Consider the following 18,723-nt stretch of genomic DNA (forward strand, 5'->3'; position numbering starts at 1 on the left):
AAGACTAAATGCTGATTTGTTCCAGTAGCTGAAGATTGACTGTTCAGGCCCCTCAACATTGGCATTTCCCATTTACAGTGATTATAAGCACTGTATTTTCCTGTATTTTTATTATTTTCCTACAGTCCTGTGCCAAATTGGCCTTTGAGTCACTATAAGAATTTATCTTGAGGCTTCCGTTATTTACTTAAGTATAGCTAATTGGAGTTGGCATATGGAGTTAGCATCCATCTTCCAGAATACTTGAAGTAATTTTCTTCTAAAATCTATTTATAATCAACCATTTAGGGTGCCATATGCCAAGAATAAAAGAAAACATAATATTTGTCTTTTCTGGGTTAGCATCTTATTCTCTATTGTCTTTCATATGCTGCTAGTACTTACCTGGTTTATGAACTCTGTCTTACTCATGTACAGCTCCAGGTTTTCAGAGGTAACAGTATATACTGTTCTCTTAATGCTGCCGTTCTGGTTTTTGATGCTTTTTGATTTAGTCTTTGCTTTGCTTCTTACAAACTCTGCTGTTTAAATATAGATCGAATATGCAACATCTAGAAAATATAAATCCCAGGTGTCTTTAATACCAATGAATTCACAATGAAGGTCAGGAGCAGCTGTAATTTCAGCATTAGGTATTTTATTTATTGAAAGAAATACCTGTGCGTTGTAAAGTAACGAAATTCATTCTGTACAGAGTTAAAGTTAAAAAAATAAATAAATCTGTGAACAGCTGCGTTTCTTAAATCAGCCCATCAGTTGTATTTATTAGGCCTCAGAGGTCTTGGAACGAACATAACTACAAAAAGGAACCTGGTAAGGTAAGATGTAATTAAAAGTTTGAGCACATTTTATATGATGACAGGTGACCATATCAAACAGTTACAATGAGAAATGTTATTATTTCTTGATGAAAAAAAGAGCAGATCATTCTTTTTGGTGATATGGCTACTCTTAGCTTCTAGTACAACATTTGTATTGAACCACTTTTTTAATATCAACAAAAACAGGAGGGAATTTCAACAGGAACTAGGGAAGTAGTTTACTTTCTTGCAAAGTGCAGAGGTTTGGGAAAATCTACGCTTAGAAATAAACTAAGACTGGCCTCTGAGATACTTTATTTTTAAGCTTGTTGATTTAGGTTGCCTGGGGAAGTGAATTCACCTCTATTATAATTGTATGTACAGTTCATAATTCAAATAACAGTTCTGAACATGTAGGGTTGTGAGAAAAATTTGAACTTTTTTCATTAAAAAATGTTTGGCATTTTCTGAGACATGTTAGATCACCTCCTGTTGTTATTAAAAGAGGAAAGAAAGGATTATTCTGTTACAACGGTACATATTTCTAAACTATGCTTTAATAGAAAATAAAGAAATAAATTGCTGGCTGAACATTATTTCCTTGAAGCATAATAAACAAATACTCCATTTAATTCTGTTTACTTTGTTCTCATAGATCAGAGTTCTGGTGAAACAGAGCCAAATTATGTGACATAAAATGACCTCTACATAACTGATAAAATCTTCAACAGTGCAGTGAGCTCGGTGACCCAAAATAGATCAACCCTTTGTTGAGTGGATCTCAATGTCCTAGCATGGGTTCTTCCCTCACACTTCAGGGCTCTGGTCTTTGTGGTGTTGTGAGAAGAAGAAAGAATGCATAGTTACTTCTTTGAGTAATTATGTATCTGCTGTAGTTTCATATATCATCTGGCTATCTGAAGTGGGCATGAGTAGAGGTGATCCCTTTGGCTAGGCTGGTGCAAACCAGTGCTGAACTGAGGTCTAACAGGGACCAGAAGGGCTGAAGATGAGCCCTTCTGCATACATGCTTAGTACAAGTTCTGCGCAGATTTGCACTGTGCCAGGTTCAAATGAACATACTAACTTGATGACTAACCTGCTGCTGCAAGCCTTAAGTCAGTTTTAAGTCCCGGTTTTGCTGATTGGTCTTTTAAGCCTCAGCAGGTCTCAATCTGTTGCCTTGCAAGAAAAGATGTTATGTGTAACTGAGATGTCAGTTCCAATAGAAATATGCTGTAAACCCTACATTTGCTTTCACAGTGAGCTTGCCAACCTGGACTGCTTTGAAAGTGCACACAGGAGAAATTAAGCCTACTTTACTATGAGATGCTTTTCTTGTTAGATATGTGAATATGTGCATGCTGAAAAAGAAGCAGCATAATTTTCCTCATTTTTTTTTTATCTTGTACAAAACTTTATCTTTAAGCATTTATTTTCTATATCTTGCTTCTCTCTCCATCGTGAAGTGCTGTCTCAGACAGATGCACATCACACAGGCTGTCCCTTGCTTTGTGTCCGGCAGAGCGGGTTGTGCGTCACTGACCTGACAGTACTTATTATTAATATTATACTCAAATGGATAAGTCTGTCTTATTTCTGGACTGAAATATGTATTTCATTTAACCCAATTTAGATTGTGTAGCTTTCCTCTTGATTATATTCTTGTCTGTGCCTTGACAGCCAAAACATAACTATAATGTCTGCTAGGTAGCAAATAATTGGTGACCTTGTCAGCTTGTGTCATCCTATCCCACTTGTAATAACCTTATGCAATTGGTGATTTTCCTGGTCATAGCATGACCTTGTGGAAAAGAAAAAATATGTAGTACTACTTTTGGTAGCTTCCTGCAGGTAGAATTACCGGCGTGTTCAGTCTCAGTAATGTTGGTTGGATATTATTGTAGTTGACACTGATGTAAGGTGGGGTTCCTCTTGCAAGCCAGCGTAGCTTCTTGTGGAGGACACCTAAAAAGAGAAAAGTGCTTAGACTAAGAAATGAAGGATGAGGTAAACAAATCCAGATAAAAGAATAAAAAAGATTCTTATTTCTTATTCTGTGCCCTTAAATCCAAGGATTTCTTCTCAGTCAAGACAACGTGTCCAGAAACAATCTACAGAAAGAATGGAGGGAATGGGAGGAGGAGGGGGGTGAAATGCTTTTGACATGACTCTGTTTACACTTCAGCCCCTATTTTCCATTGTTGTTTGAATGTGATCCTGCTTGGACAGATTTCTCAAATGCGCTCTCAATACTTATTCAAAGGTCCTTACAAATGTTCTAACAAAATTCCTTCTAGAGCAGCCACCCCGCCTTTATTTTCCTCTACTGGGGAATTTATTCTGTGGAGACCTCTCCCCCTAGCTTGTAAGGAAAAGGTCATTTAACCACACTGGGCTGGGCTCTATCTCTTTAGAAATTCAATACAAAATCTTGCTTCATTTAACACGAATCTTATTAGATTGGTGTAAGCTGGAGGGCGGGAACAAGGAGAGGGGTGATGCCTCTGGATAGCTTTCCTCCCACACTCTTCATTTCCTTTTGCACGCTCATCTCTCACGATTGACTGTCTCTGAGGCGAGCAATTTTGATGAGCTGTATTTTATGATTTAACAGATTACACAGTGTTTTATAAAATGCGTCGCTGCACAATGCATTTGAAAGGAAGCATCTGCATTTCTTTTCCTTTGCTGCTTTATGTCATTTCACTGGTAGAGCTGTCTTTTGTCAGGTAGCTGTCCCGCAAATAGGAATGCTTGTAGGCTGTAGGTACCACAACTTCTGAAAAGTGCTGTAAGTAGTAACCCTCCTGCCCCCAAGGACTGTCCCTTCCACTGGGGTGGAGGAATTAATCTGCTGACAGGCATTACTTACTAAGAAACAACTGATAGGTGCAATCATCCAGCCTGGTGCATTTGTTCTGAGCATGGGGTATGGACCCAGAAGGGACGTTAATTGGGAATGCCAGTACCAGAGAATTTCCAGTTCTAGGAGGAAATGCCCAAACCAAAATTCAAACAGTTAAAATTATCTAACCAGAAATGGCTTGATTGTTTTCTTCCTTTATGCAGTGCATATATTTTCTTTTCTTATAGCACGTGTCAGTTTTTATTTAAGTTGCTGCTTGAGGTTGTAGTTTCTGTTTCTCAATCATTAGCTTTAAGAGTAAGAAATACTTTGGTTAATTGCAATGTCTTACACTGCCTGTTGTTCCAGATAATAAACAATTTCAGTTGTGTATTCTTGACATGAAAGAGGGGGAGAAGAATGTAAACATGAAACGCAATGTAAAAATATAGATCACTTCATAAATTAAATTATACAAAACCCCACAATATATATGAACATATATATAATAGATATGAAATTTATAAACATATAAGATTACATATAATATTTGGACTCATTTTGGTGTCTTGACTAATACATACTTTAACACTGCAGGAAGTTTTTTGCTTGACTTGGAATACTCGCAGTCATATCCGACAACTGCTTCCCTGAGTTACTATTTTTAGTTAGACATACATGGATATGTACCCTCTTCTACAAATATGGAGATACTGTAATAGACTTAGATCTAAAGTATTCTTTAATACTTTTCTTTAATTTTTACTTTATAATTTTTATAATAGGTAGATGAAACGCTTTAGAATAATTCCAGAAGACATCTCTTTATACTTACTAATGCAAAGTTTAATTGCAAGAAGGTATCTTTGGCATGTTTTTCTTCATTGATATTTTCTTAATGGTATTTGAGAGACTGAAATTAGTGAGAAAATTTTTTCCACTCACTCACATGAGTAAAGTAGATTAGATAAGAAATGAAATTAGATTAAGTCTGATTGGAGCTGGATGTATATCAAGTCAGGTAAAATAAATAATAATGAATGAAATTCTGAGGAGTAGGATAAGGTACTGCATTGATTTTGCTTCTATAATACATAAAAATCAAAATGAGTATTACACTTCTCTGTCATTTTGTTTTATACTCTTCTATGTATGGACCAATTTAGAAACACTTTCAAAGTAAAAATTCTATATGGTCAGCACTGTAGAATGTGCTACACGCTTTCAAATCAAAGAGATTTTTCATATAGAGAAAGTAATTTCCCACTTTTGTAGGTGTCAAAGGGGTGATCTAATCAAATAGGCAGACTGTATTCTAAATGCATAACCGAATGCTCTTAAGATTTTTTATATAATGGTAATATATATGGCCTATTTCAGGCTTTGTTCATAGATGAAAACTTTACCCTATTCTTGTCGGTAAACTTTAGAACTGCTGGGGCACTAATGATCACTGTCATATGATGAACATGTTTTGTGGTCTGAGACAATTAACGAACACATTTGAACAGGTCAAGCGCTCAGTAAGCTTTAGAATCAAGCTTAGCACTTTTCAGAAATTATTCGTAAAGGTTCTCAGTGCCCGGTGAAGCTTTACTGAGTCGCATATTCTCTGACTTCAACCTATTCTGTGATTCTGTGAAGGCAGGTATTTAAATTACTCATTCATACAAAATGGAGCACTTACTGTTGGACTAAATGTTGCAAACACATTTGCATAGAGTTAATTTATTATTTAATTGATTTATACTGAATATTTAATTGCCTGTTTACATGAAAACTATTTTTTAATTTGCAGAGGCCTTTTTATTACTATTCACGACCGGGGACACATTGCTACAATGCTTAAATCCTGGCCAGAAAATATTGTCAAGGTAAGTTCAGTATTAGTTGAATGACAAAGCTGGCGCTGTTTTTCACCCACAGTGCCTTGATTAAGATATTTTATTGCTTTTATTGATTAGATTTCAGTGATTTATTAGCTCATCTTTTAAATGGAAACAATGTTGTTAAGCCAAAGTTTTAGGCTTTAAACCTCTACTTATGTAACTATGGGCATCCTTTACTGATTATTTGGTCAATTACTTTGAATATTTTGCATCTAAAAAACCTGAATGCTTTTTCTGCATTTCAAGGAATCACAGAGTGGTTCAGGTAGGAAGGCATCTCTGGAGATCATCTGGTCCATTCTCCTGCTCAAGCAAGGTCAGCCAGGGCAGGTTACTCAGGGCCATGGCCAACCTATGGGTTTTGAAGTATCTCCATGGGTGGATACTCCACACAATCTCTTGGCAACCCATTCTAGTGATTGGGTTAATTGTTTTCCACATATGATACCTGATGAGCTCTCCCACAAAAAAATATTGTTTCCAACTAAAATGGCTTGTCACAGGGGATGACACAAAATAATTGTGTTTGCAGCTGCCTGCCACACTGAGCACGTCTGTTCTTTACTATGAAAAATCTTCCTTTTTAGCGAAGACAATTTTGTGGGTTTTACTGAGTTATTGTATTTCTGTCAATGAAAACACATACTTCCTCATGTATAAGTATGGTAGAGTGTGTTATTTGCTCAAGGGAAGCAAATAAACCTTCTTTGAAGGCTAAGAACCAGGTGCCTGTAGACAGCCCTGACAAAGGCCAGCAGGAGTGGTTGGCTCTGGTTTTTCTGAAAACAACCAAGGCAAAACCCTGGAGTCCAGGGTTGTTCTTTTTTTGTGGATAACTTCCTTTCCCATCCTATTCTCTTTTCTTCCTGTTGACAGAAAAATGTAAGAGGGAACAATGCCAGTTCCCTTGTCATGTAATACTAAATACCTCTCCTGTATCCTTAAATTTTTTACATGAAAGTCCCATTTACAGTGAAGCAAGAGTCTGAAATAGTGTAACAAAACTGCAGTGAAGTGAAATAAAACACTTCTGAGCCTTTCTTGTATGACTGATTTGTTTATACCTGTTAGGCTTTTCGTATGTGAACTCAAAATTATGGTAAAAATATAATGGAATACTTACTACATACAAGCAAATAACTGATTTTTACAGTGCTTTTATTTCTTCCTCCAGGCTATTGTGGTGACAGATGGAGAACGTATTCTTGGTCTTGGAGACCTTGGCTGTTATGGAATGGGCATTCCAGTTGGTAAACTGGCACTTTATACAGCATGCGGAGGAGTAAAACCTCACGAGTGTCTACCAGTGATGTTGGATGTGGGAACAGATAATGAGGTAAATCCTTTCCTGAGGTGTAGTGAGCATTAGCTGTTTGAAGGGAACTATATAAAAGTTGAATTGTAAAAAGTTGTTTTTCGTAGTGATGATACTGGTTTTGATTATGTGCAAATTAAAAAGTCTTATGGAAAAGGTATCATCCTAATGCAAAGTGCAGATATACTTATTCTGATGCACAGTGTAGACTGTTTAAGGTTCAATTAATTAAGGATGCCATTTTTCTGTAAAAATGTGCTGTACACATTCTACATGTTAAAACATAGCATGGGAAATGAGATCTCAAGAAGGGGGTGATAATAGTTAAAAATACAATTTAAGGCAGCATTCTTTCTGCATCTTTACTGCATAATTCTTCTGCAGTGATTTCAGATATGAATACTGACTGTGCCCCTTGTTTTGGTGAAAATCTTGAAGCTATAGCCCAATTCTGTGCTTGGAGTGCATATCTGTGTACTTACTTCTTTTTCTGAAAGAATGCTTGAATAAGTGACTCCGAATGATGTCAAATTAAATATCACTTGTAATGTCATTAAGCAGAAGTGAACAAATGTCGTAGTATAAGCGGTGCATGATAAATGTATCAGAGATTTATGTGTATTATAGCTAAATAAAGCATTCCTGTATCATTAAATTTAGCTGGGAATTCTGGATTGTTGAGTTGTGTGTGTGTGTCTTTATACACACACCTTCACCCCTGCCCCACTGGGATAATTTAGAGAGTATATCATGAAAGCATTACTGAGCTGAGAAACAGCCGGCCACCCTCTCTCTCTATCCCCCAAGAACTCCCTTCTGAAAGTGGACAGACTTACTTGTGAGACATATCTGAACACTTCAGCACATAGCCATATCAAATCACACACAAGTCTCAGTAGCTAAAAAATTGTTTTATTCCTGGTTTGAGCAGCTGATGGAGTTGTCTAATCTGTTATCAAATGTTTCTAGGCAGTTAATCACATCTGCTACTGCTGATACTGCAGTAGGCTTTACATTTTGCTTTTATGCTCAAGTTTCATTGCAGTTTTTAATCTCTCATTGTCTACTATTTCCTTGAAAGATGCCAAAGATATATATACATATACACACAAATACTAAAAAAGCATACCCAAAATAATATCTATAATAGCTAAAAAAATAATACCCATAATAGCTCAACTTCCATGTCACTTTTCTTGTGGCTAAACAATGAGTTCAATGCATATGAGAGTGTGGCAAACCTACAATATTGCAAGATACATAAAAATTGTGTGAGCTAGGATGATGCTGTAAAGTATTCGCCTTCTAATCAGAAAGATGCCTTTTGTTGTTTCACTTTGGCAATTGGCTTCTTATTTTAGGGCCATATTATGAACTGCTTCAGTTCAGTTGTACAGTACAATAAGAGGCTGAGTGTATTTTAGTTCCCAGGCAGCACGATGGTTAGCAGTGTAGGACAGGAATGCTTCTCTTGGGCGCATTTTGTTCCTGCCTAAGTACTTAAGACATGCATCTGCTATCCGAGAGTCTAAAATCCTAATTAAATTTACTGGTACAAGAGACCTTAAACCAAGTTTGAATCAATAGGAGATTTTTCAGTGGTGTAGAAGACGCAAGGAATTATATTAGCTTATGGATCAATGCCATTTATGTTCATCTGGGTTTTTGCAGGGGTGAGGAGAAGTCAGCAGCATGAACGAAATCAAGGCTGTGAATCATGGTTGGGTTATGGCCAGCTCTAGAGGCAGCACAATTGCTCTTTCAGGATTGTGCTAGACTACACTTGAAAACATAGATGATTGGTGGCTTTTTTTTCAGTGGAGACTGATTGCTCAGATATTTAAGCATTTTATCTATCAGCTGTAACTGGGAATGTGACCCCTGAATTCTGCTGTAGGATTATGAACAGATGGGACTCTATTGGTGTACTTCTTTTCTGAAGGGCCTGGCGATATTCATTAATCAGAACTTACAGTTCCCTGACTTTGATTGGGGCACCAGCACCCTTAATTTCTTCCTTTTAACACCCTTCTTTTCCCCCAGCAGCACATCCTTCTCCCCTTCCTAATGCTGGTGTCGTGTAACCAGGTGGTGAGCCACTGCAGAGAACTGAAATGACCAAAAAATGATCACATTTTGCTGGCTAAGCTGGTTATATTAGGTCAGGCTGCTGTGGAATTGCACTGCAATTCTTTATCTTAGAATCCAAACCTCTTGAACAAATAACTGTATTTTTATGCTGTATTTTCTTACTCTAGCCAGGATTTTCCATAATCAGGCACAATAGAAATCACTCTCATAACTTGAGCACATATAAATAATAATTATGCTGAACATGTTTTTTGAAATGTGCAGATGTTTTCTATTTAGATTAGTTCCTTTTCCCTTTCTGTGGGGGCCTCAACACTTTAAAATAAGTTTTAAAATATGTATTTTTGGCAAGTACAGTGCGGTTGTGCACAACCTGCAAATTCTCCAAAAAGATTAAATCTTTTTTCCTAAAGCTGATTGCAAGCAAAACTTCACAAATTCTCATCCTATATTGTTTTGCTGTGCACAGGACCCCAGACAGTAACTCTGAGAAGCAACTCACTCAATTTCTGATGATTATTAAAAGCCTTGTTATTAGTTTTAGCAGAGGTATTTTTAGCTAGGATATTATCCTGCTACTCATAAAATCAAGGTAAGAGAAGAGAGGCAAATAAGGCATTTTTATGCAGTTGCCTGGATAATAAGCAAGAGAGATGGAAACTGCTTACTGGTGGGTAAACATTGACCTAGTAGAAAGACTTGTGTGACCAAACTAGTAAATTATTTCACGTAATCAGTATGGGACTGAGTATCCAAAAGAGGTGGTGTTGACCACTGCCAAAAATAATATGCCTGTTTTGTATTTGCAAATTGGATGCAAGTAATTACTGATAGGACGTTTTTAACCAAAGCATTTGAAACATTATTTGGGGTACTATTAGCTGTTTAGTACACACTGTGTACACTGTGTACAACTGAAAGTTGTACCTTACTCAGTAGTCAGCTGTTTTTGGGGTGTGAGTATGGTCCTTCTCAGGAGGGATTTCAATCCAGGTAAAACATACTCAGGCACCAGTCTCAGTGCTGATGTGAAAGCGTGGTTGGAGGTCCTGAGATGATACGATCTCTGGATTCTGGGCATTCATGTAACATCATAGGAGGTATATGTTAATCACCCTGAAATGGTTTAAAGAAACAGATTGCAGAGGAGAAAGGGAATGATTGTCAAGGTATAAGCAACTACAACTAAATGCAGACCGACCTGAAACACATGTGCTTAGCACTGTGAAGTGGGATGATTTAAGGGTTTAAACATTAAAATGTGAACGGTGATTATTTGCTACTTAAAGCATGTTATTAAATCCTCACAATATAAACAATGCAGAGGCAAGCCTGTTGGTTAAAAACCAGCCTGGCTCACAGGGATGTGAGAACTGGCAGTTTGAAATAAAACCAAAACGGCAAAACTCAATAATAGAAACCAAGTTTAAAAACTGCTTTCATAGGCAATAAAAAAGCAAAATATGCTAAAGAAAGTAAACAATTCATATTAATTACAAACAGTAAGAATAAGATTTCTGTTATTCCTGGTGCTTTACCTTAATGGTGGCACTTGTGCTGTATTAGATTTTCGATATAAATATGGTAGGTATTTTTAAAATGTCAGTTTTGTATATCTTGGTGAGAAGTCTTATTTTCCATGTTGTTAACAGCAAATTAATATCCTAAACAGAAGGGTTTTTTTTAAAAAAAGACAAAATCCTTATATCAGAAAGTCCAAAATGATGCTTTGGCTGGTTCTTTGAAAAAGACTCTGGTAAAAGCTTTCAGGACCATGCTGAACTGGTTGGGAAGGAAGTGCTGGGTTTTTTTTTTAATTCTGCTTGGGTTGAATTTTAAAGTTTAGGAAGATGGGATTAAAGTTAACACTCTTATTTAAAATACAATGGTCCTGGTTGCTGTAACCCGAGATAAAGAATTGAGTAAAATCAGAAAGTTTGACTAATCAAGAACTGAGGGTAAAATAATTAATGCTGATTTAATGCTAAAGTGAGTTTACCAATTTTTAGTTGACTCTTACTGTTTACTTTCAGCAACACATTTGAATTCAGACTGTTCCTTTTAAGAAACTGGACCAATCCAAAATAAAGCAAAAGCCTCCTGTATTATTAGGGAAAATGTGTTTTGAAACATATATTTCTGTGAGGGATAATAAAATGGTTGTGGTTTGATGGTATTTCAACAGGTTTTGTCAGCTCTGTGATGTCTAATATCTTTATCAACGACTTGGAGGCAGTATTTTTGGTGTTCAAAGGTCATAGGTGAGACATGGTTTAGTTAAAATACTATTATCCAGCCAGAATAGGAATGAAATCTAGGAAGACTGATGGCTTGTGTTATATAGAAGTCAAATCAGTGATGAAAGGGTTTCTTCTGACCGTAACAATCTTAATCTAATAAAGGATGGAATGAGGAATGAGAACTGTGTTTATCTGGTACCTTACAAGAGAAGCTCTGACAAGTTCAGTGCTGCCAGAGCAATCCTGGAGTACATGTAAATTCATAACTGGCAATGAGCAGTTGTGGGAGCTTTGGAAAGATTAATTGTGTGTTAGCATTTAAACCTAAACCATTTGCCATAAATTTTGGCTTAGGCAGAATGCGTTCAACTCTCTTGAACAGTACTTTTACACAATGCAGAAAAGCCAAGGCAGCTGGCATTGCAAGACCTTTTTGCATAAGCAGTTTCTAGTAGAAGACATCTTCATGCTCTGAGTACTAGGACAATGGCCACACACCAGACATCAGGATTCCTCAGGTGTCAGAAGTCACTCCAGCTACAGCTTTCAAAGAAGCTGGACATGCAGACAAACCTTTTCTTGGCCTGGATAGGCATAGTTAAATAGCTGGCTGGTCATACATGTATATCATTAACGTACAGATGAATCATGATTGTCAGTTTGCTTTTTGCAAATGTATATCTGAAGCTGTTCTTTCTTCATACTGCTGCCGAATACAGACATTTAAATACTGAAGAGTGCACAAGAGAGAGAAACATGCTCTAGGGCAGCTACTACTCCTTCCTCTGCCACTCTTCAAGGACTTATGAGCTGCTATTTCAAGTTACTTCCTGCGTGCTTGCTTTGGAATATTTTTTTTCCTTCAATTACTACAAATATTTGAATACAGGAATGTGACAGTTCTCACAGTTGCCCTAAATAGGTCAATGAGCATGACTGGGCTGGCACTTCAGATTCTTCTGGAGGAATGATGAGCATCTGTGGTGGCAGAGTGAATCCAGAAAAACCGAGGTACAATTTTAAGCTCAGTTTTTCTGCTTGTGCTAGTTACCTTTCTGCATTTCCCCAGATTGCTTCCAATTGTCATAAGAACTGGTACCAGCCTTCCAAGTTTCATGTTCTTGAAAAATACTTACCTATGAATGTGCAAGTGGAAACTGCTGAAAAAGCAGAAACAAACTTGCTATTATTATTATTATTATTCTTTGTATTTCAACAAAAATAGAAACCCAGACAGATGAAAGCTGAGCACAGAGGAAACCTGCCATTTCATATTTTACCAATCTAAAAATATAAACGTGTCAAACCGATCATGTAACTTGTGTACAGTTGTAGAGATTTCTAAATAAAAGACAGTCGGTATTGGCATTCATATGTAGATGAGTGCTACTTCTGCACAGGAATTGTTTTGTAGTAAACGTATTATGGAATGGTAATGCCCTCTGAATTTAAAAAGGTCCTTTTGCCTTTCCTTTGAATGATGGCTGTTAGAAGTAGAGACAGCATTTCAGTGATTGTTTTATTGTAAAATAGTAGTAGAATTTCCTGAATTCCATGAATAGAGATTACTCCTGTTTATATAAAAAGGATCTATTTTTGTATCTGGTGAATGTTTGGGAGTCTCATTTCTAGTTTATATTTTCCAGTTCATTCCCTAGTGGTTTTGAGTATTTCTGAAATATAGATGACACTCTGTGTTATCAAAACAGCAAGTTTCCAGATACAGAGCTTTTCATTTCACTGTGTTAAAATGTCACTGACCAAATTAAGCTAGTTGACAGAGAGAGGCTTTTTCCTATGTTCCATAACACGGTCAGGCCAGGAAGGTGCTCAAAGGTAATGCTGTGGCTCAATAGTATTATATTCACAGAATCACAGAATCACAGAATAACCAGGTTGGAAGAGACCCACCGGATCACCGAGTCCAACCGTTCCTACCAAACACTAAACCATATCCCTCAGCACCTCGTCCACCCGTGCCTTAAACACCTCCAGGGAAGGTGACTCAACCACCTCCCTGGGCAGCCTGTTCCAGTGCCCAATGACCCTTTCTGTAAAGAATTTTTTCCTAACGTCTAGCCTAAACCTCCCCTGGCGGAGCTTGAGGCCATTCCCTCTTGTCCTGTCCCCTGTCACTTGGGAGAAGAGGCCAGCACCCTCCTCTCTACAACGTCCTTTCAGGTAGTTGTAGAGAGCAATGAGGTCACCCCTCAGCCTCCTCTTCTCCAGGCTAAACAACCCCAGCTCTCTCAGCCGCTCCTCATAAGGCCTGTTCTCCAGCCCTTTCACCAGCTTTGTTGCTCTTCTCTGGACTCTCTCCAGAGCCTCAACATCCTTCTTGTGGTGAGGGGCCCAGAACTGAACACAGTATTCGAGGAGCGGTCTCACCAGTGCCGAGTACAGAGGGAGGATAACCTCCCTGGACCTGCTGGTCACGCCGTTTCTGATACAAGCCAAGATGCCATTGGCCTTCTTGGCCACCTGGGCACACTGCTGGCTCATGTTCAGTCACTGTCAACCAACACCCCCAGGTCCCTCTCCTCCAGGCAGCTTTCTAGACAGACTTCTCCCAGTCTGTAGCACTGCATAGGGTTGTTGTGCCCCAAGTGAAGGACCCGGCATTTGGCCTTGTTAAACCTCATGCCACTGGACTCTGCCCAGCGGTCCAGCCTGTTCAGATCCCTTTGCAGAGCCTCCCGACCCTCCAGCAGATCGACACTTCCACCCAGCTTAGTGTCGTCCGCAAACTTGCTAAGGGTGCATTCGATGCCTTCATCCAGGTCATTGATGAAGACATTGAACAGGGCTGGACCCAGCACTGAGCCCTGGGGAACCCCACTTGTCACTGGCCTCCAGCTGGATTTCACACCATTTACCACCACTCTCTGGGCCCGGCCATCCAACCAGTTTTCCACCCAGGAGAGTGTGCGCCTGTCCAGCCCAGAGGCTGACAGTTTCTCAAGCAGAACGCTGTGAGAAACTGTGTCAAAGGCTTTGCTGAAGTCCAGGAAGACCACATCCACAGCCTTTCCCTCATCCAGTAGCCGGGTCACTTTGTCATAGAAGGCGATCAGGTTAGTCTGGCAAGACCTGCCTTTTGTGAACCCATGGTGACTGGGCCTGATCACCCGGTTCTCTTGCATGTGCTTCATGATAGCACTCAAGATCGCCTGTTCCATGACTTTCCCTGGCACTGAGGTCAGACTGACAGGCCTGTAGTTTCCTGGGTCCTCCCTGCGGCCCTTTTTGTAGATGGGCACAACATCAGCCAGCCTCCAGTCCAGTGGGACTTCCCCAGTCTTCCAGGACTGTTGGAAGATGATGGAAAGGGGTTTGGCCAGCACATCCGCCAGCTCCTTCAGTACCCTAGGGTGAATCCCGTCCGGCCCCATAGACTTGTGAATGTCCAGTCGGGCTAGCAAGGCTCTGACCACCTCCTCTTGGATCATGGGAGCCTCATTATGCTCCTCTAGCTCCTGGGTTAGTACACAGACGGAACGACCCTCCTTACGACTAAAGACTGAGGCAAAGAAGGCATTAAGTACCTCAGCCTTTTCCTCATCCCCTGTTACTGTTGTCCCTTCTGTGTCCAATAGGGACTGTATGGTCTCCCTAGTCCGCCTTTTATTATTTATATATTTGTAGAAAGATTTTTTGTTATCTTTCACTGACTTGGCCAATCCAATTTCTAGCTGAGCCTTAGCCCTTCTGATTTTTTCCCTACACAATCTCACTTCCCTCCTGTAGTCCACCCAAGAGGCCTGTCCCTTCTTCCAGAGGCCATAAACATTTCTTTTCTTCTTGATATCCCTCAAGATCTCTCTATTTCTTTCCCCTTCCCACAGAGGTGGAAGAAATTGTAATTTTTTATGACCTTTTCTGAATCTTGTGGGAAAAAATTAAACTTGAATTTTGATAGATTATTTTTCCTAGTACAAACATTGTCATCATTACAAATAATGAATCAGAACAGTAAGAGTTTCCAAAGATCTCTCTAATCAAACCTCAATCAAAACTCTCTGTGATATTTGGTCCCATTATATTGCATCACACAAAGTTAAGTAGTATTTCTTGAGTAACTCGCTTTTCTTAACATGGTGAGAAGAGGAATGAAGTAATACAGAATTCTCATTTATTTATTTTTATTTCAATAATCATAGTAAAGGCTAGTTATTCCCATCTCAGTCTTGCCATAGGTGGGTATTCCAACTTTGCACTCATTTGTGTGGAAGTATTTGTGCATGCACAGATACATCCATTACATCATACATAAATATATCTAGGCCGTTAGAAAATTACGTGTTTTCACAGGGCCCTGTCATCAACAGAAATGGCAAACTGTTATGGGATAGAAAGATCTTTATAGCATGGAATATTCCATATTTTAGAATACTTTGTTCTATTTTGAAACCACATTTCCTGTTTTAATCCTGTTAGATGTGTCAGTCTGCATGGCAGCTTGCATCTAACTTTTGTCTACTCTTTTTTTCTCCATATATTTCTTTATCTTCTGCCCAGATTTATTCTGAGAACTATAAGCAATTTTCACAGACTCTTTTTTTCCCAGACATATCCAGTGTGATGTGTGCAAACATGGTCACTGACGAGATGCATCGAGCAGCACTCATGGAGAGTAACAGATAACTGCCAGAAAGAATGAAAAATAAAAGAACATGAAAGCTCACTAGCCAAACAGTTGCTGTCTTTAGTCTTAGGAAAGGAAAAATCTTCACTTTTGGCTTTTCTCCGTCAGCCACTAAGAACCTCAAAGTCCTGCTGAGGTGGACCTCAGCTTTGAGCAAATGCCAAGGAAACCTGTTAGCAGTTAACATTGCCTGTTACTAGCCTTAAACATACGGTTCAGTAACAAAGAAACATCGTGCATCAGGATTTCCTTGCAAAAAAACAGAAAATATTTTGCTGATGGTCTGTTTTACCCAATTATTTTTGTTGGTTTTAGTAGTAGATGTCACCGTATTTCAGAAATGACTTCTGCACTTAAAAATCCAAGAATCAAATGTTAATTTTTTTTCTTAGTATTCAAATAATAAATTTTCTAATCTTCAAAATAGCATATGACACCAGTGAAGAAGGATTTTTGCCCTCTATGGCCTAAAACTCCAGCATGTAGTTGAGATAGTGTTCCAGGCAGGGAGTCTTGAGAGTCTAAATTTGCTCAGGATAGTGAGGTTTTCAGTGTGTTCAGTCTTTTAAACACTGCATTTTGAAAATGAGTTTGTCTTCTATTTTGTCCATAGTCTTCTGCAAATTATTCTTTTCATTATTATTTCTTCTCTGCCTTATGCCTTAATATGCATTTCCTTGGCTGCATTAGACCTTCAATTAGAAGATTATATAAATGTCTTGTGCTTCCTAAAGGGATGCATTCTACTAACAATGTGTTAAAAGAGCTGAAATACCAAACATTGCCTACCCCTTTAATTGTGTACAAAGGGGAAAAGCATTTCTGACCATATTTAAAGATGTTAACTATTTTGACTTATTTGCAAACACAGAGGATCTTTTGCTATTCTTTACTGTGGTTTTCCCAGGGGCATGCATTACATCACCTTCCTTGTTTTCATTTAGACGCTTTTCTCATATTTTCTTAGGCAAAGCTCTGCAGCTATGAGTACCAGCATTTTTACCAATAAAGCTCTACTATAAAGGGGCTTGGCTTTTAAACATTTAACATCTTTAAATATTTTTCTCAGTTTTAAATATGTACGCTATCAGCATTTTGTTTAGTGCTGCATTCACTTTTAATGGGTTTTGTTACTAAGAATAGAAACCCATTCTGAAAGGAGGTTGTAGAGAGGAGGGAGCTGGCCTCTTCTCCCAAGTGACAGGGGACAGGACAAGAGGGAATGGCCTCAAGCTCTGCCAGGGGAGGTTTAGGCTGGACATTAGGAAAAAATTTTTCACAGAAAGGGTCATTGGGCACTGGCAGAGGCTGCCCAGGGAGGTGGTTGAGTCACCTTCCCTGGAGGTGTTTAAGGGATGGGTGGACGAGGTGCTGAGGGGCATGGTTTAGTGTTTGATAGGAATGGTTGGACTCGATGATCTGGTGGGTCTCTTCCAACCTGGTTATTCTATGATTCTATGATTCTATGATTCTATGATCTTTTTAATATGCAAGTCATATAAAATAATATATTACTGTATATTTCAGTGCCAGACTTAAATCCACCATCATCCTATCTTACCTCTGCTTAAAGTTTTCCTATACTTTCATAAATACTAGAAATTAGTGTTTGCAATCTTCTTGTATCCATCCAGCCTTGCTATGCTGCCTTTATACTAAACGCAGATCAGGAGTTTTCTAGTATACCCACTTAGGCAGCAGTATTTTTCTAGTATACCCACTTAGGCAGCAGTATTTTTACCTGTTGTCTTTTATGCGTCCCATACTTAACATTCCGTGGAATGGACGATTATAATCTTGTGTTTGAATTATTAGTCTTGAGAATCTGGAGTCGCTTCACCAAACTAGGTAAGTTCTGTAGGACTGAGAAAGAAACGCAGAGCTTGAGTCATCTGAACCTGAGACAATCATCCTAGGGTAATTTTATGAAGAGAAGCAGATGCTGCTTCTTGTGGAGTAGCTGTCTCAAATTGCTCATATGAGCTGTATTTTAAAACTACCTTTTTTTGTCTGTTAACTAAAAAAGGCACAGTCTGTCTCAGATACTGAAATATCCTGTATAGGTACTTAAGTTAGATAACATTAATTCCTACTCAAGTTTACGCTTCACTTGCCTTTCTCTGCATCTGACGTGTTGTTGCTGTGTGGCTTAGGAGGATTCTACAGAGACTAAAACTTGGTTTTGAACTGATGTCAACCTTTAATAAACCTTTGTATCTTTGAGTTAAGAAATGCTGTTCTACTGCTTAGAGTGTGAGAAGACCTCAGCAATTGTCTGTTATGTTGATCCATTGTCATCCTTTAAACTTTGCCATTTTGGCTAGGAATATATGGTATTACCTTTTTTTTTTTAAATTGTTCATTTATTTTTATGAAGTACACTATCTATAAATATATATTTTATGAAGTATTCTATTTCATTAGACCGCAGGAAATGTGATTAAACTAGATGGGGCTCCAGATTTTCACATTTACCAAACAGCGTATCGGCAATGATTTTTAAGACCTGAGAAGCTGAAGAGGGAAGGGCTTTAGCCAAAATAACATAAATAGTGACACAGGATTTATTTCTCTGTTTCAGCTGACATTAGAAGGAATGAGCTGTTTACCGATGTTACTGGCAATTCTGTCAGTCCATTTCATTTCCTCTTACTTCACTTTTCAGCACAAAGGGATCTATAAAAGACGGCAGAAATGGATATCTGGAAATGCTTATTTTGGATAGCATGCATGAATATACATAGACCAAACTGATGGCAGACTTTATTTCGAGATACATTAAGCATTTCCAACTCTTCATACACAGAAGACAGCAACAGATAGAGTTTGTTTTCATTGGCTTTCATTCTTTCTGAAATAGTAACTGTTAGCTGTCTGCCTCCTCAGCAGTTTCAC

At 38.4% G+C, this 18,723-nt stretch overlaps 1 protein-coding gene across 2 annotated transcripts in view; it reads left to right on the forward strand.

The window, feature by feature from the left end:
- The window catches only part of ME1 (malic enzyme 1), a 175,380-nt gene that overhangs the window by 74,205 nt on the left and 82,452 nt on the right, over positions 1-18,723 (forward strand). For both annotated transcript variants that reach the window (XM_069851267.1, XM_069851268.1), the window contains exons 4-5: positions 5,447-5,522; positions 6,712-6,873. In XM_069851267.1, coding sequence (XP_069707368.1) covers positions 5,447-5,522; positions 6,712-6,873 — 238 coding nt within the window. The remainder of the gene's footprint in view (positions 1-5,446; positions 5,523-6,711; positions 6,874-18,723) is intronic.

Source organism: Phaenicophaeus curvirostris, chromosome 2 (genome assembly GCF_032191515.1).
Source record: "Phaenicophaeus curvirostris isolate KB17595 chromosome 2, BPBGC_Pcur_1.0, whole genome shotgun sequence".
Lineage (NCBI taxonomy): Eukaryota > Metazoa > Chordata > Aves > Cuculiformes > Cuculidae > Phaenicophaeus > Phaenicophaeus curvirostris.